Source organism: Filicampus tigris, chromosome 6 (assembly GCF_054856515.1).
Source record: "Filicampus tigris isolate MCC_2025a chromosome 6, RoL_Ftig_1.0, whole genome shotgun sequence".
In the NCBI taxonomy this organism is placed as follows: Eukaryota; Metazoa; Chordata; class Actinopteri; order Syngnathiformes; family Syngnathidae; genus Filicampus; species Filicampus tigris.
The window spans coordinates 21654460-21675904 of NC_141222.1; the positions used below are offsets into that span (position 1 = coordinate 21654460).

Below are 21445 nucleotides of genomic sequence, written 5' to 3' on the forward strand. Positions count from 1 at the left end.
CGTTGCTGTCCAATGACAATACATTACGGCGTTTTTAAAAAAAAATCTTTACATGACTACTTTATTATATATTATTGTTATTCTCCTGTGTGTACTGTGAAAACTCTGTAGTCAAACAACCAAACATGCCACACATCCATTCATTTTGAGCACAACCAAAGACTGTGAGGGATGTCAATCACTGTGAATTTGTTTTAATAATTCAAACGCCAACAACGTTGTATGGTGAAATGTAAAAGTCTGGGCAAATAATTGGAAAAAACGATTACAGTATAGTCGGATTGAATCTTGTCTGCCGAAATTGTCTATGCACCATTTTGAAGAATCGTGACACAGTCGTGCCCACCGTTACATCAGTACTTTTTCTTCTTTAGTTGAAAACAATCTTAACATTTAATAAGGTCTTCTGCATGTCATCACATGCTTGCAAAGCTTTTACAGTGTAAAATGAGGTTAATCATCCTCGTGTTCTGACTAGAGGCTTACGTGCATACAGTTTGCAAACAGCTTTAAATACACAAAATTGTCTCATTCAGGCAAACATACACAATTTCGAATGCTTATCCCAATGACTTTCTAACTCTCACATAACTGTATTATGAGGCCAGAGTAGAGGAAAGTACTGAATGAATGAGCTAAAGGGGTGAGTCACAAGTGTAGTGTGTCTTTGGGTCTGTGCCCGTGGGATCAGATCAAGAACACTTGAAGTACTTAAAACAAAAAATAAACAAGATCACCAGGAAGTGAGACAGAGATTTGTTTCCCTCGGGACTGAAACGTGTGATATGCCTTTTGCATGTTGCAAGGATTTCACAGATAAGCCTGAGAATCATCTCACTGAACTCATCACTTCATCAGTGGTAGGTTCAAGACTAGATTACATGCAAAAGACTATGATCAATGGTTTGGTGAGCAAACAGACCACAGATATTTTGAGTAGTCATGTGTCATCTGGAGGAGTGAAGATTTCCAGGTTACGATTGGACAGCAGCAATTTCCCTCCAGGGACCTTGACTTAATAATATGCAAACAATGGACCCAATATTAATATAAATCAGATGTGGTGTGTTTTGACTAGAGAGGGCACATAGTACATACTGGCCAAAAATATGTACATTTGAAATCTAAAATGTTTTAGGAACTTTTAGAGGTAGTGATGTACATTCTGACAACTGTACCTGAAAACTAGAAAGAGGAAGCGGACATGCCACACATCCAATCACATTCACGTCCAGTATGTCATTAACGCAAGACAAATAAATGAGTCTCAAATAATTGTGTTTTTTTCCAGTCTATAAAAAATAGTCAGCTATTTAATAAAGAGGAGCATGACCTCCACTAATGCTATGAAATGACCAGTCTAGTAGTCACCAACATGACAGCAAATTTCCTATATCAGAGCTGGCCTGCTTTGTAACTAGGATACCCGAACAGGCCAGCACGCCGTGTGCAGTCAATCCACGGCTGAGGCGGAATTAACATCTGTGGTCTTAAATGACACATCTACTCCCGGGAGAGAGTGCATTTACCACCGCCTTCCCACGACAACAGCGTGGTTGTGTAACAGAATAAAACGAGAGCATGATAACACAACATGGCCATGCGACGTTATTTCCCCAGAAAATAACGCAGTAATAATGCATAAACGAGGTATGCTAGTGAATATGAATGCCTGCGTCTTGTTTGACAGGACATGCGACGGAATGTAGATGATCATATACGAGGAGGAGTGGGACATTTGAAATTTTATCTCGACACCCATCGATGTTTTAGCTCGGTGGGCCTGTGTTGTACTTTAGCGGTGCAATTTGACACAAACCTCCAAGGTGGTCTCGCAACAACATTGTTACATAGCTAAATGAATACAAAAACAGAAAGCAGAAATGCTTACCAGACGCGTTTTTCCATAGCAGTAGTGCAGTTTCAGTCTTCCCCACGACAGGAACGTCTAAATATCAACATCGGCTAATTAAAATCTTCATTTAATAGACCGTCGAAGACAACACGCACTCGGATAGCGTCCAACGCAGTGCCATCCCTCCCGGCGCTGTCAGCCCCGACAGCTGCGCCCGAGACAGCCGAATTAAATTCTCCAGGAATGTGTTAACGTTTATATATATTTTAGATTGAAATCAGCGGAAGTAAACATGACAGCAACGCGGCACAGCCGCCGACTCAACGGGGGAATCGGCGCAAACGGCAACATCAATCACGACGAGGAAATCATTTAGAATGGCTGGCGTTCGGCAGCCTTCGGAAGGTGGAGCAGCCAATCGGTGTGTACAACTGGGGCTGATTGACAACGCGCCGGCCAATCGCCAGCTGAACCTACAGGCTGTTGCGTAGAAGAAAGGCTACAACAGCCAATCACAGTCGATATTTATTATGATGAAAGGCGGGGTTTGCAGGTGTTGCACAGAGGTTCACAGGAAGAATTAATTAAGGAAAAAAAGTGTAGGATGATAGATAGATAGATAGACAGATAGACAGATAGACAGATAGACAGATAGACAGATAGACAGATAGACAGATAGACAGACAGACAGACATATTCGTAGGCAGATAATATTTTAGGAGTCAAATTGTACTTTATAAATACAACTAGAACTAGGTATGCAATAACAACGGTTATAAAAAGCCCATGCTTCAATTTAGTGTAGTGATGACACAGTGGTTTAAAAGATCATGGAGAGATCATAAATCGAGCCAATGTCATAAGTGTTTATGAAGCGGTTTAACATACTTGCAGTATCATGCAATGCTTTCCACTCTTGTCTGAGATGCAGTTAAATTTGGAGATTGAGAGATAACTGGTGTTCCACGGGTATTTAATAATAATAATAATAATAATAATAATAATAATAATAATAATAATAATAGAGCTATCTCTATTTATTATTACCGTAATGTAGTTATTTGACATGACATAACCTGACGTAACACAACGTGATGTACTGACTGCGTTAAATATGCCGATATCTCCCTGCATGAAGTTTTTCAATGAACCGTATGAAATGCTTAAATGATACGATATGCCTTTATTTATACAAATGCATCAAATAAGGCAAGTTTTCTGGGGGTTAAAATGTGTTTTGAGGAGCAAAACAAATAACATCAACATGTATCTCGATCAGACATCTTAGTTGCTTATAAATCCGACTTCCCACTTTTCTGGAATGCAGCATTATATCTGTAAATGTAACTGTGAGTGTTGTCCATCGTAATACTTGCTGGCGAGTGTTGGACATCAGTGGTACTTATGAATCTGACAGATGAGCAAATTAACTGTTTTATATTAACAGTAAAGTAATCTTCACATTTAGAATTCAAAGCCGTCTCCGTTTTGAGTGCTTTGCCGCCATCTCCTGGCATCAACACACTGCTGCTCCCCCTGAACAGCTGGAGGCCCATGAATGATAACTTCAGGAATCTTCGTACATTTTAAAACTCCCGACAATCCGGTTTATGATGGACTACAAGACGCATTAATCGTGATTTAGAACTAATCTTTGTACAATGTAATATATCTAAAATTGAAAGATCAAACTATTTGGACCCTTGCATTTCTTTCGTTGTTTATTACACAGTAAGGAGTTCTCGCGAGGGTGCCGTTGCATAGGTACTTGAATGCACCGCGGATGTGTGCCGCTCACTGTGCTGTGAATACTTGCTAGCGTGCAGAGTCATTTCATCGACGTCGGTGGGACAAACAAAGAATAAAGATCGTGCAAGGTAATTTACGGGTGTTTAGTATGTTCACACATACGAGTCACCTTATAAGCAAGAACACACGTACTGACTGCTTCCATTTACTCGTTGTTATTTTAAATGCTGTGTATTTGTAAAGTAGGCCCCATTTGATGGTTGAGCGCTAGCTAGTAGGCTAACCGAGATAAGCTAACCGTGTTAACCCTCGCTCGAGTTCCTCGACCGAAATCGTCTTTATGGTTCCACTATAGTGTGAACAATTCGTTAATTTAATAAAAATACAGAACGTGAAGCCTCGCAACGTCGACGAGTTGTTTCATTAGCGACTGATGAATTATAATCGTGCCTCGCGTTTAGCTGCTAGCTTGCTAACTAGCTGCAATGAACGAGGGGGAAAGCCGCTCCATTGAGCACGCTGTGCGTCTCTTCACGATCGTGTATCGCCGTAAGTGATTAGGCCTAATAAACTCATTTCGTATAAATTGAGAGGTATGGTAATCACTCGATTCGAAAAATGTACGTGTACGTTTGATGCGGCCTGCTCGTATTCGGTGCCTGTTGCGAATTTATCAGCTGTTAATGAAATGGAGCGACAAAATGAAATGTAAACGTACATTTCAGTGTTTTAGATGTTGTTCTACAAATACAACAGTAGACTGTTAGGATTGAATATTTTTCTGCCGGAGGTTACACCAGAGATTATTCGCCTTCCATGGCCACCACAATCTACGTACACTGTTTTTAACTGCGCGCGCTCGCACACACACAGACACACTTGTCTTGATTCACACTCACTGATTTAATGACGAAAGTACCATTTTAGCAGAATTCGAACATTTTAAGAAAGATGAACACATCACTCGGGGAGAATGCTCTTCCCACCGCTGACATTACAACTGATTGTACTGAATCCTGTTTGTCTTAAATTTTAGGGCCGTTTTGAAGAAGGCCTTAACATGAACTACAAAGAAATAGTCACAATGCTAAAATATTAAAACCACCTGCATAGTTGATCGTGATTATGTTTTACTCCCACACAGATGTCTGAAGCTGATGTTGATAATGAACTTCTGGACTACGAAGAGGAAGAGGAGCCCCAAGGAACGTTGGAGAGTTCGACCCCGGCAAACAAAAAGGCCGTGAAGGGGTCGTACGTATCCATCCACAGCTCCGGGTTCCGAGATTTCCTCCTCAAACCCGAGCTCCTTCGTGCCATCATTGACTGCGGTTTTGAGCATCCATCTGAAGGTGAATGGCTGCGGTGGATGTACTGTATCTTAAACATTTTTGGGAAGCTTTGCTGTTGGCTGCCATGAGTTTCTAGTAAAATTTCAACAATTGTTGTTCAAAAGCAATTCTTAAGTTAAATATATGCCTGAAAAACATTAACAGGTTTTTGTTGTTTTTTTTTATCAATATGATTGTTGATAAAGAATGTTTTTCTGTCAGGTTGGCCATATTCATTATGACAAAAAGCAGGAACTTTGTCCAGACTCTTACCAAGCATGTTGTTGTCGTCTTTTCAGTCCAGCACGAGTGCATCCCTCAAGCCATCCTGGGCATGGACATTCTGTGTCAAGCCAAGTCTGGTATGGGAAAGACGGCCGTGTTTGTGCTTGCCACCTTGCAGCAGATTGAACCTGTGGATGGTCAAGTGAGTTTACCTTTTTACCCCATACCCCAATAAAGTGCAGGAGTTGATTTTACATAACTTAAAAAAATATACATTTTTAAATTGTACATCATTAAAAGCTAAACAGATGGGAAGTACGATATCTTCGAACCACAAATGGAACCTAACGAAACACAGGAGAGTGTCTATCTGTCCAGTATTAATAATTCACATACACTTAGGCCCATAAATAGTGTTTCCTATAGGGATGTCACAATATGCTAATTATCGCGATATTGTGGCCAGGTTGGTGATATATCAAAAGCTCATGATAGTGTAAAATAAAAACATCAATATTCTGTGTTTGTACATAATAACAGCACTTACTTGCTAATCCACGCACACTAAATCGGGTTAATTTGTGGAGGAACACAAATGTGTTAATTTGCCCTACGTTTGGCAATTAGCGTGGGTCTTAAACATAGGTGGCATCAAATTAAACTGCACTAATGAACTGGCCGCCAGAGGGTGCTGTAACTGCAAAAATGGGAAACAACTTGGGCTTTTAACAGATTTGCTGCTATTGATATTGTGACAATTTTAATATCACGATGTTGCCGATTATTGTGACATCCCAAGTTTCCTACCTTTCTCAGGATTTACCAAACTGTACCTTTGCCACTTTTAATGTCGTCGCAATTTCACAAGTGGTCCCCCCCTTTTTTTATAATGGTGACAGTTCAACATGATTTACATTAAATCCTATGAGAGGGATTGTTTTAACATTAAAGTAACTTAGAAGTCAAGCTGTGTCACAACAGATTTTTTTAAGGCTAAAAAAATCTGTATAGTTAAATGTGTGACTATTTAAAGTGAGCCTAATGTGCGTTTCCTACATGGCAGGTGTCCGTCCTGGTCATGTGCCACACTCGAGAACTGGCCTTCCAGATCAGCAAAGAGTATGAGCGCTTCTCCAAGTACATGTCCAACGTCAAAGTGTCGGTCTTCTTCGGCGGCATGGCCATCAAGAAGGATGAGGACGTCCTGCGGCAGAGCTGCCCGCACATTGTGGTGGGCACGCCCGGGCGCACGCTGGCCCTCATTCGCAACAAGAACCTCAGTGTGAAGAACATCAAGCACTTTGTCCTCGACGAGTGCGACAAGATGCTGGAGCAGCTGGGTGAGTGGTGGCAAATGTTGTCCAGAACCAACAGGCGCATTAGATGTACCACAGTGTTTTGTTGCTGTTGTTTTTTTTTCTCCCTTTTTCAATGTGGCTTCATGTCTCTACGCAGACATGAGACATGACATCCAGGAGATCTTCCGGCTGACGCCCCACGAGAAGCAAGTCATGATGTTCAGTGCCACGCTAAGCAAGGAGATCCGCCCGGTGTGCCGCAAGTTCATGCAGGATGTAAGTTGTCATCGGCGACACTCAAGTCAAGCAACGGGTTTGCCGGTGCAGCGCAAAGAATTACAACACGAGTAGTTTAGTTTAAGATGCTCAATTCAAGAAGTGAAACAAAATACTTTTCAGACAGCCAAGTCTTACCAAATTTCTCGTAGTTGTCGGCCTTGGAAGGTGACGCTGATATCCTCGTAACAGCCGTATTGTCCGGACTTCAGCGATGTGCCCTTTTGGCTTTGCCCACTTGTGGCTGTCAGTGCCATAAGTGACCATATCAGAGGGCTAAAGTGACGCTCTTGGGTGGCAGAACAAGGGTCATCATTACTCCCTTGCTCTTTTGCTGCCCAAGACAACACACACACACACTTGAAGCGCATTACCTGTAAGAATATGTGTATGGTCAGCGAGACTGATTTGATCTCACGGTGTAGCCCATGGAGGTGTTTGTGGACGACGAGACCAAGCTGACCCTTCACGGCCTGCAGCAGTACTACTGCAAGTTGAAAGACAGCGAGAAGAACCGAAAGCTCTTCGACCTGCTCGACGTGCTCGAGTTCAACCAGGTATGGAGATGTTAGAATTCAAAGCAATGAGACGAATAAGATTTTTTTTTTTTATAATGATCCTTACTGAGTGGCACGACTTGGTCCCATCAGGTGGTGATATTCGTGAAGTCGGTGCATCGCTGTGTGGCGCTGTCCCAGCTGCTGGTGGAGCAGAACTTCCCAGCCATCGCCATCCACGGCGGCATGGGACAGGAGCAAAGGTGCGAGCTTGTCACCTTATTCCAAGTTTGAGGAAAAGAGAACATGAAGTTGACATTAGGTCAGGCTTTGAAATAAACTCACAAATTCCCCTTTTCTTACATAACAAGCAAATGACAACGGCAATATTGTTTAAAAAAAGTTTTGGTTTGGTTGAGTTTTTTCACCATCGGGATTTAATTCTCCTGATAACAAAGCTGACATTTTTTTCCCAGCATCAAATCCCACAATTTTTTTTTTTGTCTTTACAGATAAATGCTTCCCCTCGTCCAAACATGAATGTAAACACAATCCTTAATGAATACCCTTAATGTTAAAATGAGACGTCAATAGAACAGAATGGACAAACACACACACAGTGTGCGTCTTGACCTCCGCTGAACCCCTGAGACTATCAAATAACTAAACGTCAAACAAAGACAATTACACTTTGTGTAATTAAAACCTCCTCATACTCATAAAGCTTAGCCTTTAATCTCCTATCTTAATGCTAAGGCCAACACATAAGGGGGAAACGCCATTTTTATCAATCAATTTTCTGTACCACTTATATGTACATATAATCCTTTAAGCAACGGATATTTGAACTGAAAAAGTGCAGCAACACATCTGTCAATATAACAGTACTCAGTCACAGTCTTCCTCTGAGAGAAGGTGAAATGAGCTGAGCCCAAGCCTCAATGAACACTGAACAGTATGGCCATCTGTCTAGTGCCCCCAGGTGGTCAAAGAGGGTATACCAGATGGAGCCGCAAAATGGCTATTTAATGCGGTCTGACAAAGACAACATTTTAATTCTATATATTTATCTCATAAATAGTTTTTCTGAAGTACATTAATATATACAGACTGAACAAAAGGGGCCAAGAACGGACCCTTGTGGGACCCCATTTGAAACGAGATGCTCATTGCATCTGCTGTTTTAGGTTATCCCGGTACCAGCAGTTTAAAGACTTCCAGCGGAGGATCCTGGTAGCCACCAACCTGTTCGGCCGAGGCATGGACATCGAGCGGGTCAACATCGTCTTCAACTACGACATGCCCGAGGATTCCGACTCGTACCTGCACAGAGTCAGTTAGCGCTGTAGTGAAACCCTCGGTGTGTGACTTGGCGCCATAAACCCCTCTCACCTTTTTCTTGTCCACTTTCTTCCAGGTGGCTCGTGCTGGCAGGTTTGGCACCAAAGGCCTGGCCATCAGTTTTGTGTCCGACGAGACTGACGCCAAGACCCTGAACGAGGTCCAAGACCGCTTCGAGGTCAATGTGGCCGAGTTGCCAGAGGAGATTGATATCTCCACTTACAGTGAGTTCTCTGCTTGATTGCATCATCCATCTTCTCAGCAACGAGGGGGCTGACTAGTTCTGTACTAATGTAACACGCATGCCCCATTTTTAGCCAGTGAAGGGTAGAAAAACAAAATGAACCAACTACTCATTCTATAAAGCCTTATTTTGAGATTGTAATTTAAATGATGCTAATAGACCACGATTTATTGATATGATTCAGAAATTTAAGTGTTTAATTTGTCTCTCTGCTTTCTTTTCTTTTTTTCTCCAGTTGAACAGTCCAGATGAATCTGACGTTTCCAGTGATGTGACCCTCTGTGTTTTTTTTTTCTTTTTTTTGTTAAGGAAAACATGAAGCAATGTCTCACTGCCACTACATGTTGGCAAGTTTAACATTTTTTTTTTAATTTTAACGTGTTGTTGCTTGTTTTAGTGTGTTCTTTTTAAGCAATGTTGCTTGGTTGAGGAAATAAAACATTTTATACCTAATTTTGTTACAGTGAAGTGTGATTTATTTGCATTAGGTTTGGCCGACCGCGCAATTAAAAGCAAAAATAACTGACAGTCTTATTAAAGTCCAAAACGTAAATACTTAAACATTTAATTGTTCCTTCCCCATAAATGTAGTATGCTCCCTTTATAAAAACTAGAATAGGGTAAAGCTAAATTATCTGTCCTGGAGTTAATGCATGTAGTAACTGACCCTTTCCAACAGAGGGAGGCATTTAATCAAAAGCTACTATTTTGCTTTAAAAACGCGTAACCTTTAAGAAGCCATTTAACCAGTCATGATCATTTGTCACTACGCACAAATACTTACACAGACGAACCTGAAATATACAAATAGACTTTATTTAACCATTGTGGACTAAAAATACTTGATAATTTTACAAACACACCAACCTGGAGTGGCGTCAAGTGCTGTGTGTCAACATGACATCTTGTCCAACAAGTACAAACTTCCCCACCAAAACAAAAAAAAAAGCGCTCTCTTTTGCCGGTTGTCAGGGTTATCAATGCATCACAGAGTATAGTGGCTGAAGTGGGGTACACACGTACAGCCAATCGGGATAAATTTGAGCTTTTTTGCTATCAGAGTCGGCAAAGTTTATCCTGAACAATTATCCTGTGGAATGTGGTGTGTTAAGAGTGACTTTTTCTCCCGAATCTGCTAAAAAGTGGACCAGTCCTATGATCATAAATGGTAATCCTGTTCCATATTTATAATGGCAAATTCATACCATTCACTCCTAAGGAAAATTTAGAATCAATCACGGAACATAACATGCATGTCCTTGGAACGTCCCCAGAGGAAAACTACACAAGCAAATGTAGAACATACAAACTCCACACAAGAAGGCCACATCTGAGGTTTGAACCCCAACCTCAGCACTGTGGAGCAGATGTGCCGTCTCATGAGTCATTGACCACATTAACGTAAGGAACCACAATGTGATTATGAGCAGATTAAAGTGACAGCTAGCCTAGCTTCTAGCGCTTTCGTCAACTAGTATAAGAACGGCAGCAGCCAAACATATTGCAGCACAGTGTGCCCTGCTTAAAAGTGGGATTCATAACGTCTCAACTCCTCTCCGAGCTCATCAGTACAACACTGATATTAGTCGTTCATCACAGTGGATAAAGACTATAACTGTGTACTGTTATGTAGTCTAAATGTTGCGGAACCATTTGTCTTTCTGTTTCAGAAATGGTTAAATCACCGCAAGATAGATGTTAATTAGTGTTAGCACTAAGCAAGTTGCTACTGGCTACTTTCATTAAGCCGTTGTTTGCTTGTTTTAAAAACACAAGGTGTAATTATCTGCCAGTGGCATTAACATTAAGCCGCTTTTTTTGAGGAACTCTTCTCAATTAGTCAAACAGTGGCTTCTTGTGAAAAAAGATTAAATTAGTTTACTTGCACGATATACTGGAATCTCTCTTTTTTTTTTAAATTATTTTCATCCTGTTTGGCTGCTAGCTCATGCAGAATGGATGATCTGTATCCATTTTATGCACTAACAGTTTTTCTGTGCAACAGTGGAGTTTGATATATTGCCACTTGGGCCGTTTTCATTATGATGACTTCATTGTAACTTGCAGTCAGACAGAACAAGGGCCACTCTTATTTCAAGGCACCGCTGTGCAGCTAACCCCTGCTTTTCGCAGAGGATAGGGACCAAGCCCTGCCGCAAATAGCCACAATCTGCACATAGTTGACACCCACCCAAACAATATTTAACTGCTACAAGATGGCAAAGGACTATTTTTGTGTTAAGGAAGCTCCTCAACTCTATTCGGCAGAGTTCCAAGTGAGTTTTTCAGTAAGAACAGCAACGTTTTCCCCCCTCAATTAAAAAAAACCAAAAGGGAATTTTAAAATGCTAAACTGTGAATATGCAGGGGTTCAGTGTACACCACAGTAAAATTGCTATGTGTGAGCCCCACTTGACATCGGTCCTTTTGCATTGCTGCTTAAGTTAGAAGGCCTTTCTTAAAGTGCCTTGCAAAGCGTTTCATCTCGCGGCCTGTTGGGAGGGTCTCAAAATATCCAAGTCGGAATAAGCAAGCTTATCCCTCGTGAAGGAGGGAAGTCCAGGGCTGCATCAGGGCTCTAATTTAGCTCCCACGTCTGAACAAGGGCACCCTGGGCCACACACATTACAAGGGGGGGTGGGGGGGGGGGGGGGCCTTCCACATTTGGAGCCAAAAAAAGAAACAATACAAAACTTGGCTCATCGTCTTGTTTCGAATAAAACCTCTGAAAAATCACTGCTTGTCTATGAATTTGTGCGTGTCTCCGTACATCCAGCGCTGCGGCGGCAAGGCCACATCGTTCAGGTGGCCGCAGGCCTCCTCGCTGCATTTGCACGACTGGATGAACATGGCTGACCTCCGTAGGCGCTGGCCGTCCGGACAGACAAGGTCGATTGGCAGGGTGCGGGTGCGGCGCGGCGAGCAGCAGCGCCCGTCCCAACACTGGCCGCAGAAGTTGGGTCGGTAGAGCCGCACGCTCACGCACTCGCCCAAGGACAGGCGGAGGGGCGTCGGGGATTTTTGCATGGCGGAGCACTTCCTGCCTCTCTATGATTGGAAAGATAACACAAAAAAATTGTGAAAAAAAAAAAAAAGTAGGATAACATGGAACATGATGTAGTACAGGCGTGCCTTGACTTAGGGGTTTAAATTCATTCCCTGACCAAGCTTGTAACTCAAAACACTCAAATTTTTTTTTTCATTGAAAAGAATAAAAATGACAAACTGTTCTAGCAACCTCAAAAACGCCAGCAAAAAGTTTTGAGAGAGGTGTAAAAAAAATACAGCTTCCTTCAGTATTATACTCTATAAAAACATTACTTTATAAAATGTGCTTAGGTAAAATGTATCCTACTTTTATAAAAAAAATATATATATATATATAGTTATTTAAATTAAGCCACATAAGTATGTTTTTTCATCTACATTTTGAAAATAATTTGGGATATCAATATTATTTTTTTAACCTTAAATTACTGATAATTTATTACATATATTTATAATATTTTTATTTTCAGTTTGTGTATAGTTTAAAATATGCCAAATACTGTAGCAGTCATTTGTTTTCCACTTTACAATTATTTAGAGTAAACTTCGTATCAGCGTTGACCAATGAATAATTTTCACCCCCCAATAAAAATAAACATTTTATGAAATAATACATGAATACATTTCTGTTTTGCAGATGAAAAGAAAAAACGGTTTGCAATTCATAGAAGTGACATGCTTACGTCTGTATCTTAGAACGTCATCTAATATTTGGTGTCCTTACATTTGAAATATTTCATTGCAATTGAGTCATTAATATCATAATTATTGTTCAAGTGTACTTTTGTCACCACACAGTTTCACTGCCTCATAGGACCAGCGTCAAAGTGAGCAATGTGGTTTGGTGGCATGACAATTAAGAACATGTTCTCTTTAAAAAAAAAAAAAAACGTAAAAAAAGTTTTTTCATTTGTATTTTTTTTTCTTTTTAAATAACAGCTGTAGCAGCCTCACAATGTGCTATGGACACTGGCAGCGGAGTTTTAAAGCTAAGCAAGCACGGCAAAGAGCTCCTGTTGTGTGTCCAACACGGAGAATTAATATAGACCCACCGCACGGAGCTTAGTTATGGACAGTTGCTTGGCAGGAATGCCCTGGCTGACTGCAGGCTGCCTATATCGACTAAAATTAACTCCAACACAGCAGCAAAAGGAAATAAGCTCCGTGCAGTACAATAGAAAGTAGAGCGTACATCAACAAAAATGCTGACTTTTAAGTGTTGAAAGGTTATAAAATGATAACCACAGAACACAGAATAGCGGGGCATTCATCTCGTCTTCTAAAACAGCGCTTCTCAAACTTTTTGGGGGTCCTGGAACCCTGTATTTTTGGATCGGCCCGGAACCTTTAGTAAAACCTGATTCTATAGTTAGTTTTGGTTCGTTTCAGTGAGTTATCCTTTCTTTGAAAAGAACTCTTGTTTTTATTTCATTTCATGAGCAAAATGTTTTTTTTTTTCAATTTTACTATTCGTTACTTTGTTAGTTTTCTAAAACAAAACCTGGTCCTGACTTTCAACCTCGGAGTCGCCCGGATGTATTTTTTTCTTTTTTATGCAATGGAAACACTAGGCTACGAGCTAGAAAGTGGGTTTGCGCTCATAAAATCAAACAATGACAGATAAGAGGCCGTATAAGTTTCTGCGGTCAGGTGTTATCAGTTGTGGAGGTGACTCTTTGCGAGAGATAAGTGGCGATAAGTACTTTTTCCCACCTTGATACCTCGACCTATCGTTATATATACGTGAATATATCCCCTGAATGTTACCTTGCTCGGAAGAGGCCGTGCGGCGCTGCACGGCCGCACCGTACACAGTCTGGTCTCTCTCTCCAGCTTGCACTGGGGGTTCTTGTTGGAGAGGCGGGAGGAGACGCCGGTCCCGCAGCTACGCGAGCACTGGGACCAATCCGTGGTGAGGACGGGACACTTGTTCTGGTGGCCCCACACTGAAAGCGATCACAGAAAAAAAACAAACGATAAAAAACGTCGAGATGAGGGCGTTTTGACTTCACAGAGGTTTTCCTTGCGGTGGAGGGATCACATCAGTTGGCGGCGGTAATGAGACATTACGCTGGTTTCCCATGCAGAAGTAGTACAACGAAGGACAATACATTAGGTACAGTCATGTTTGCATATTTTCCGCAGGTTTTGCGGAGGACTACAGAAGCGTATTGTTTCCACACACCAGTAAAAAACGGTCAATATCACATTATATGTTTTAATGTGATAATCCTATGAAGTTTGGATTGCGTATTCGGCAAAGAAAATGCGTTTCACTGGTCAATAGCGGAAGAAAACGTTTTTTGATTGTTTCTTTTGTAATTGGTAATCCTTTGATACTGAGACGGTTTATTCAGGTTTTTAACAATACCATAATCATCAAAATTGTCATCATGAAATATTTCACTATTTGTGTAGTAACTCTACGTTTTACTTTTTGAATTTAGCCGAAATTATTTCAGTTCAGCTTTCAGAGCAGTCAGGCAGCCAGATGTTGTCTCACCGGGCAGGTGTTTGTAGCCACGTTCAGCCTCCCAACCACTCATATGAAGGGGCGCAATCTCTTTGGTCACCGGCAGATCGTTCTCATGAGGCCGAGGGGCGGGTCGGCGCTCCGGTTTGGGTTGCCGTCGTTTCGGGAAGGTCGTCTAGGATAAAACACAAAAACAATTTTGAAAGGGTACTTCATGGTGATTTTTTTTTTCCCATTACTATACCAATACCAGTATCGAACCGATACTTAACAGATACTTAAAGCGGGAGTCAACCCAAACGTTTTTTTTTTTTCAAGAATATGTTTCCAGCAGGCCCACTGGTTGAAGCACGGCATTCTGATTAATTTGGCGTTTGCGAAAGTTAAGCAGCAAAATGCACTAGTTTTTAGCCATCTCTGGGGGCGGCCATTTTGTCTTCTGTTGACTGAAAATGACATCCCAACTTGTCACAACGACCAATCACGGCTCAGATTCCAAAAACAGATCAACCGTGATTGGTAGGGCAAAAAAAAAAAAAGAAAAAAAAAAAACCTAATATCGCGTAAATCCTCCCTTGCAGTAGTTGGCGCTATACTGCAGCAGTTTGACACATCGGTGAATCTAAATCTGTTTCAGAAGGAACGGTCTGTTCACAATTTTTTGTGTTAAATAAAATTTGACCAAAAGTACTAGAGATATTGGTACACTGTATCGTAGTACTTAAATACTGAATACTTGTGCTGGTATCGGTCAGAAAAAAAGTTGTATCAAACATCCTTATCAATTGTGATTATTAAGGTATTTAGTCCGGCAATTCGTCACCTGCTGGAATCTTTTCCACTCATAAAAAAACTTTTTTTTTTTTTCATCGGGTTACATTCCAGAATTTAGAGAAAATAAATGTAATATGATTTTTAGGAATAAATCTTTTTTTAACCCCATGTCGCTCCAGTATTGTTGGCCATGATTGTGGCACTTGAAAAGCTCGGTATATATACTCTTAGGTGGCAATTCATGTGAAAAGTTCATTTTCTTTTTAAAACAACAATTAACCTTTGTATTTGTGTGGCAAAAATGTCTTGAAAAAATGGATCATTACAGTGTGCAGCACAGACAGAACAGACCCAAATAATGTCCGCGGCAACATTAGCGCTGCATACAAGTTTAGACGTCTACTCCTCCGCCAATATCAATGGCGAGGTTGGGTTGCCACGGAAATGACAGCACACCATAAACAATTATAAAGCTGCTATTTTAACGCAAATTTGCCAATATTCTTTTGGGCCATTTTGGAGTTCACTGGAAAAACAAACCTTTGGGTTGTGTTTGTTTGGAAGGCGCCAGGTGTCTTTGTGGCAGTCCACAGTGAAGCAGCACTGGCTGGGCATCCTGACCAGCTGAGGGGAGGGGCACGACGGCGAGGCCGGGGGCAACTTGTGGTCACAAAGAGGCGCGCAGCCCACAGCGCCATCCATGCACGTACACTGGTGCTTGCAGCCCACGCGGAAGCTCTCGCCGTTCTGGTAGATCCTGCCGCTGTAGTCACACGTGCGGCCTTCCGATTTGGCTGGGAAACGGAGACGGGAGGAATTCTTAAAGTGGGAATACTATGGGAATTTGTTTTGTTTATAAACACAGTGGTGGTGATTGGCATATTTGTTGTGGTGGTTTAACCCTTTAAGCACCTGACTTAAAGTTGGAAGTCGACCCAAACATTTTTTTTTTCCAAGAATATGGTCTTTGCAAGCCCACTAGTTGAAACAAGACATTTTGATCAATATTGCGTTTGTGGGATAAGAGTTAATCCGCCTGTTTTTAGCCATCTCTGGGGGCGGCCATTTTGTCACTTCTGATGACTGAAAATGACATTACAACTGCTCAGGGCTCAGGTAACGACCAATCACAGCCCACCTGTTTTCTGAAGCTGAGCCGTGATTGGCCGTTACCTGGGTCCTGAGCAGTTGTGATGTCATTTTCAGTTGACGCAACTGACAAAATGGCCGCCGCCTGAGATTGCTAAAACCAAGTGGATTTTGCTGCTTAATTCATATTTCATATGAATCATATTGCCTTGTTTCAACTAGTGGGCTTGCTGGGAACATATTCTTGAAAATCATATGTTTGGGTTGATTTCCTCTAACACAAACGGTGCAGCAACAACATGTAGACAAACAAAATTTGTTTGATTCTGGTTGAGGCAATGCAAACATCCCGTTCTCTGGACAGAGTGCTAAAGTCTTCAGTAACACCACGAAGAGTCCCCCCAACATTTGCTAATCATCATCAAAGTCACTGGACGAGTCGGAAAAGTCTCTAATTAGTCCAAGACATGCATTTTTTAAATGTTGTGTCCAATCGGAACATCAAATCAAATCTTAAATTTTTTAGTCATGCGCTTTGCAAGATTTGTGAATTCATGCAATAACTCCACATCGCCGTCAATTGCCTATGTGCCCAATCTTTACGGACTAAAATATAGCAAAGTATGGCTATAGTTAAAATGACCCATTATGGTTAAAAAAACAAACAAAAAAAAAAAACCTATCGGTTCAAAATAGCAGCAGTTTTAAGGTTATAAGTACAGTATAGCCACAAATTCACGAGTCGGCTCGCTTTGCCGTAGTTCTTCATCCCTTATGCAATTTTAACCAAAGAATGTCAGAGACCTTTTATAAAGACACCTGGCAACTCTTTTAAATTGTGAAAAAAATGGCATAATTTCTCCTTTAATAGAAACGACTCACATCCAGAGGATGACGGATTGTTAAAAACGCAGGATTATTCACCCCACATTAGGCATCAAAGAGATGCGTGCGCCACTGAGATACACGACGAGAATTCGCACGGGCGTTTATTTAAGCACTGAAATGCGACTCTGGTGACACACAGCACAATAACTTTCCATGGCAACGACGTTTGAGAGTGAAAGGTCAATGGAACTGAGGAGACAGGAAGTGTCAGACTACTTGTCTCCGAAGCGAGAAGGACCTGCTATTCATAGTTTGTAGAGCAGCTCTGGCATGAAGCTTATTTTTATCCGCATTACTTTTGCTTCCCATTAAGCATCTCGGTCATGTTTGTGCTTTTGCGGGGCTTACGTGCTGTCGTGTATACTGCCGGCTCACACGCAGATGTCATTGTCTTTTGGCTTTCACAACCGTTTTTACCACCGCAATAGAAAGAATGGATTGAGTTTATCCGTTTAGCTGCCAGTTACCATGTACACAAAACAGAACATTTAAGAGTAGAAATACGCTGTGCCCGGCAGTAGATTTGGAGATGATTTCCTTCTGCAGTCACTGTGGCGGGTGCCCGTCGTTTATCTGCACCACACATCTCCTTTTCTGCTGGTTTTTGTCTGACTTAAATCTCTGACGTCATTCTACATGAACAAGAAAGTAGCGATGAAACTAACACAAAAGTGGAATGATTTTTCACTTCAGTTGTTACGTTTTGCTGTTTGAGCGAAGGCGTGATGGGTTCCCAGTGCTCCGAAATCAAAGATGGCATGGTCTTGTCATTTTCCGGACTAAATCATTTTTAGTGCGAAAAAAAAAAAAAAAAAAAAAATTCTCAATTGAGGGATTTTTTTCTTTGCCATTTGAGTTGTAATAGAACTTTCCATACATCAGAATGCAAATGAACGATTCCCGTCCATTCCTTGAATCACTCTCCATGAACCATTTATTTTCTCATTTTCTCTAAAGTTCTTGGGTTGAGTCACGATGGAACGGTTCCCGCCATCTCTGAATGCAAATGGTAGAGTACTGTCAACTCCGTCAGTCATTTTCCATGATCAGCAAGTAGCAATGGCGATGAAGTTCGGATAGACAAACAGCACTTCACAATTTGTTGGGGGAGATTTATTTTCTCTTTGCTATTTGAGTCACGCTAGAACCTTCCCACGTGTCCGCCCCGGAATCAAATACGGTTGTGTCCTGTCATCTGATGAACCGATTTATTGTTTGTTCAAAACTGGATGGAATGTTGTTGTTGTTTGAATAACTGTACACGTCCTGCCCCGCACCAGCGCCTCAGAATGCAAATGGTAAAGTGACGTCATGTCAATTCCTCAAGTAATTCTCCGTTCATCAGAAAGCAGCAATGTAAACAAATGTAAACAAACACAAATACGCCACTCAGCTGAGGAATGTCTAGTCACTTTTTTTGCTTAAAAGTGCATCAATTGAGCATCAACGCCGGTGTTTGTAAGTTAGCCGTTTTACGCGACAACCTAGAAACAACTTACTACAAAAAACTTCAAAAGTACATTCAGGATTTGCTTCCTTACCTCGGCACACCCCCCAAGCCTCCGTGACGTCGTTGCCGTAATTGCACTCCAGCCCTTTGTGATGGTCACAAGGCTTCATGGGACTGCAGTCTTGGTTAAGCTGCGCAGCGCACACCTTGCAGCACCCGCATCCATCTGGCACAGTGCTAACGCCCGGAGGGCAAACCGCGTGGCCCGCGGGACACTCACATGTGACAGGACAGCTAGCCATCACCTGGAGCGACCACATTGTCACACAAGAGGCAGAAATATCAAGCCCAAGTTAAAGAGCAAAACAAATACAAAAAAGTGCTCAGGTGGCTAGATAAGGCGTTTACATCCTTTCTTGTAATCACGTTGCATTTCTGACTAGGACTTGATCGAATGCTAACGTGCTAACAGTTGTTATGCTATGACATAGCGAGCAAACAACCTCAGCAGAGAACGCATTTAGGCAAACAGGTATTATTTCTGATAAGAATTGATGTGTGATAAGCCTTTTTACATAATTCCCTTTCACCAGGTAGGACACGACGAATTGATAAATTGCTAACATTCTAAAAGTTGTTATGCTAACATATAACAAGATGGCAAGCTCAAGAGAAAGCACTTAGGCAGATAAATAAAGGTCTTAAATCTTGCAGGGCAGTCATGTACCATTTCTCATGATAAGTAATGAATGCTAACATGCGCAGGACTATATTTTTTTGGTCCTGACCTTAAGTTTTGGAAATACTCATTTATCATATCGAGAGAATGGAAAAAAAAAAAAAATACTGTCATCCAGTAAAGCAACAATGGTTTTATGTTTTATTATTAACATTGGTTAACTTGCATTTATTCTTTTTTTTTTACACTTATTTGCCAAATAAGAACATTAAAAACTCCTTTATAGTTTATTAGATTGAGAATTCTGTTTTTACTTTTTGGTAGTTCACTACTGGAATTACTTGAGAAAAAAAAAAAGAAAATTCCTTTCCATTATGTGCAATGGGGAAAAATTGTTTCCTAATTGGAGGTGGACCAGAAACCCTGAACAGATTGTGTTACACTGTATTCCCATCTACCCATTTTCTATAGTGCTTGTCCTCATTAGGTGAACTGGAGCCTATCCCAGCTGACTGTGGGGCAACAGACGGGGTACACCCCGGACTAGTTGCAGGACACATACAGTATCGTGCAGAAGTCTCAAATTCAATTTATTGTGAGGACCGCTGAAAAATGTGCCGCTTCAAGTATTCTGCAAAAATTGGGCTCGAGTATTTAAAAAAAGTGCTACTTTGCATACTCTTCAGCATGTTTAGTTCGGTAATGACTTCTGATTTGTTGAGCACTGCAACTTTCTCTGCACATTCGAGACATGTTGGGGTGCCCCCCGTGCTCAACTAATAAATGTCTCTTCGGAATATCGTTTCATCGAAACCGGTCATGAGCCTGAGCTATGGTTACCCATCAGTGATCGTGATAAGTGAAGTATGACAACATGTACAAAATACCCAGGGCAATGACACGGCAAAAAACGTGGGGGGGTGCACTAACACAAAACTTGATGTCACGTAGGGGGCTGCAAAATATCATCTCGCGGGCCGCAAATGGACCCGGGCGGCGAGTTTGAGAGTCCTCGTTGAGACAAACGATTATTAACACAATTTAGAATCTTCAATGAACCTAACAAACATGTTTTTGGAATCTGAGTGGAGGCCGGTGTACAGGTGGAGACCCACACCTGAGCAATGATTCAAACCCAGAACCTCAACTGTGAGGCAGATGCACTAACCACCAGGCAGACTTTCTGCGGCACTATATTCCAGTTTGTTGTCAAGTTGGTGAGCTAAATGCATCAAAGCAGGAAGCATATATGACTTGCCTAAAGTGTATCCAGCACGAGAACCACAGACATAACTGATTAGATAGTCCTCCTAAAGTCATGTGACGCTATTTGGAAAAAAAAAATAAATACAAATCTTTCATCTGGAAAGAGTACAGTCATTGTGACTCACAATTTCCAATATCATCCATCATGTTGCGTAGTTGCCCCTTAGCCAATCTGTCTGTAAATGTGTAAAAGCATTTAACACATGAGCTTCAGTGAGAAAATAAGATCCTACCTGTGAGATGAAGGCTGTTGTCAGTAAAATAAGACACAATGCAAATTCCATGTTAACGAAAGGAAAAGAAGAAGAAGATGTGCATGTAATTTCAAGATCGGCTCCACTGAAGGATGGTCGGTCCTAAATAGCTCAGTCCCTTTGCGGGTCTTGGTCCAAGTGTTCCCCATGGGGTCAACCAGCCTAAACAGCACTTTATACCACCTGACAGGGCCCGCCCCTCCCCTCACTGCTGGCCAATGGGTGAGCAGGGAGTGAGCCAGCCATTCCAAATGGGTGTGGCTTTTCCGCAGAACTAATTTTCTATTGGGAATGAATGGAGCCATTCATAAAAAAAAAAAAAAAAAAAAAAAGAAAGCAGGGCCACTCTCTGTGTTTATTTTATGGGTTAAAAATTAAAATGTAACTGGCCCTTTCAAGTCACATTCCTGCCTTTGTGGCCAGCAATCTGCAAGAGCTGAGTAAATATATTCAGCTGGTAACATTCAGGGGACCTCCACCTTTGGAAAAAGTCGGGAGGGATGGAATTCCCTGTTGTTCCTGACCACTGCAGAAAAATGAAACTGAAATGAATCAAGCACATTCCTTTAAATTTAACTTTAGATGACTGAGAAAGTTGTTTTTTTTTTAAATGAATTCCCAATAAGTCACTGAAAAGCTCACCTATTTACAGTTTTTGTTCTTTTACTGAAACAACCCAAGATGCCATTAGATGCCGCCAAAGCCCTG

General features: G+C 41.4%; 3 protein-coding genes across 12 annotated transcripts in view; 1 reads left to right on the forward strand and 2 right to left on the reverse strand.

Moving 5' to 3' along the window:
* Positions 1 to 2241, reverse strand: part of evi5l (ecotropic viral integration site 5 like) — a 32003-nt gene extending 29762 nt beyond the window's left edge. For all 4 annotated transcript variants that reach the window (XM_086034524.1, XM_086034523.1, XM_086034522.1 and 1 more), the window contains exon 1: positions 1892 to 2241. The gene's annotated coding sequence lies outside the window, so the exon portion shown is untranslated. The remainder of the gene's footprint in view (positions 1 to 1891) is intronic.
* A 1335-nt stretch (positions 2242 to 3576) lies between these two features.
* On the forward strand, positions 3577 to 9269 carry LOC147146248 (ATP-dependent RNA helicase DDX39A-like). The gene is made up of 10 exons (XM_086034375.1): positions 3577 to 3732; positions 4749 to 4956; positions 5235 to 5362; positions 6224 to 6500; positions 6616 to 6734; positions 7160 to 7291; positions 7385 to 7494; positions 8419 to 8563; positions 8649 to 8796; positions 9052 to 9269. The coding sequence occupies exons 2-10, from the start codon at positions 4749 to 4751 to the stop codon at positions 9066 to 9068; spliced, it is 1284 nt and encodes a 427-aa protein (XP_085890501.1). The 5' UTR covers positions 3577 to 3732; the 3' UTR covers positions 9069 to 9269.
* Positions 9270 to 9613: 344 nt separating this feature from the next.
* The window catches only part of LOC147146249 (CCN family member 1-like), a 25237-nt gene continuing 13405 nt past the window's right edge, over positions 9614 to 21445 (reverse strand). For 4 of the 7 annotated variants that reach the window (XM_086034563.1, XM_086034564.1, XM_086034566.1 and 1 more), the window contains 5 exons: positions 18630 to 18843; positions 15652 to 15905; positions 14368 to 14512; positions 13632 to 13810; positions 9614 to 11864 (listed from right to left, as the gene is read on the reverse strand). In XM_086034563.1, coding sequence (XP_085890689.1) covers positions 11550 to 11864; positions 13632 to 13810; positions 14368 to 14512; positions 15652 to 15905; positions 18630 to 18843 — 1107 coding nt within the window. In that variant the 3' untranslated portion in view covers positions 9614 to 11549. Of the gene's footprint in view, positions 11865 to 13631; positions 13811 to 14367; positions 14513 to 15651; positions 15906 to 18629; positions 18844 to 19265; positions 19283 to 19326; positions 19365 to 20716; positions 21047 to 21445 lie in introns of those variants that run through there. The other 3 variants (XM_086034562.1, XM_086034568.1, XM_086034565.1) reach the window with 3 other exon arrangements.

What these genes read in the sequence shown, in the direction of transcription:
- LOC147146248 (XM_086034375.1), top strand. Translation starts at nt 4,749, where the DNA reads ATGTCTGAAGCTGATGTTGATAATGAACTTCTGGACTACGAAGAGGAA. An exon ending in TTGAACCTGTGGATGGTCAA is followed by an intron (nt 5,363 to 6,223) that starts GTGAGTTTACCT and finishes CCTACATGGCAG; the next exon opens with GTGTCCGTCCTGGTCATGTG. An exon ending in CAAGATGCTGGAGCAGCTGG is followed by an intron (nt 6,501 to 6,615) that starts GTGAGTGGTGGC and finishes GTCTCTACGCAG; the next exon opens with ACATGAGACATGACATCCAG.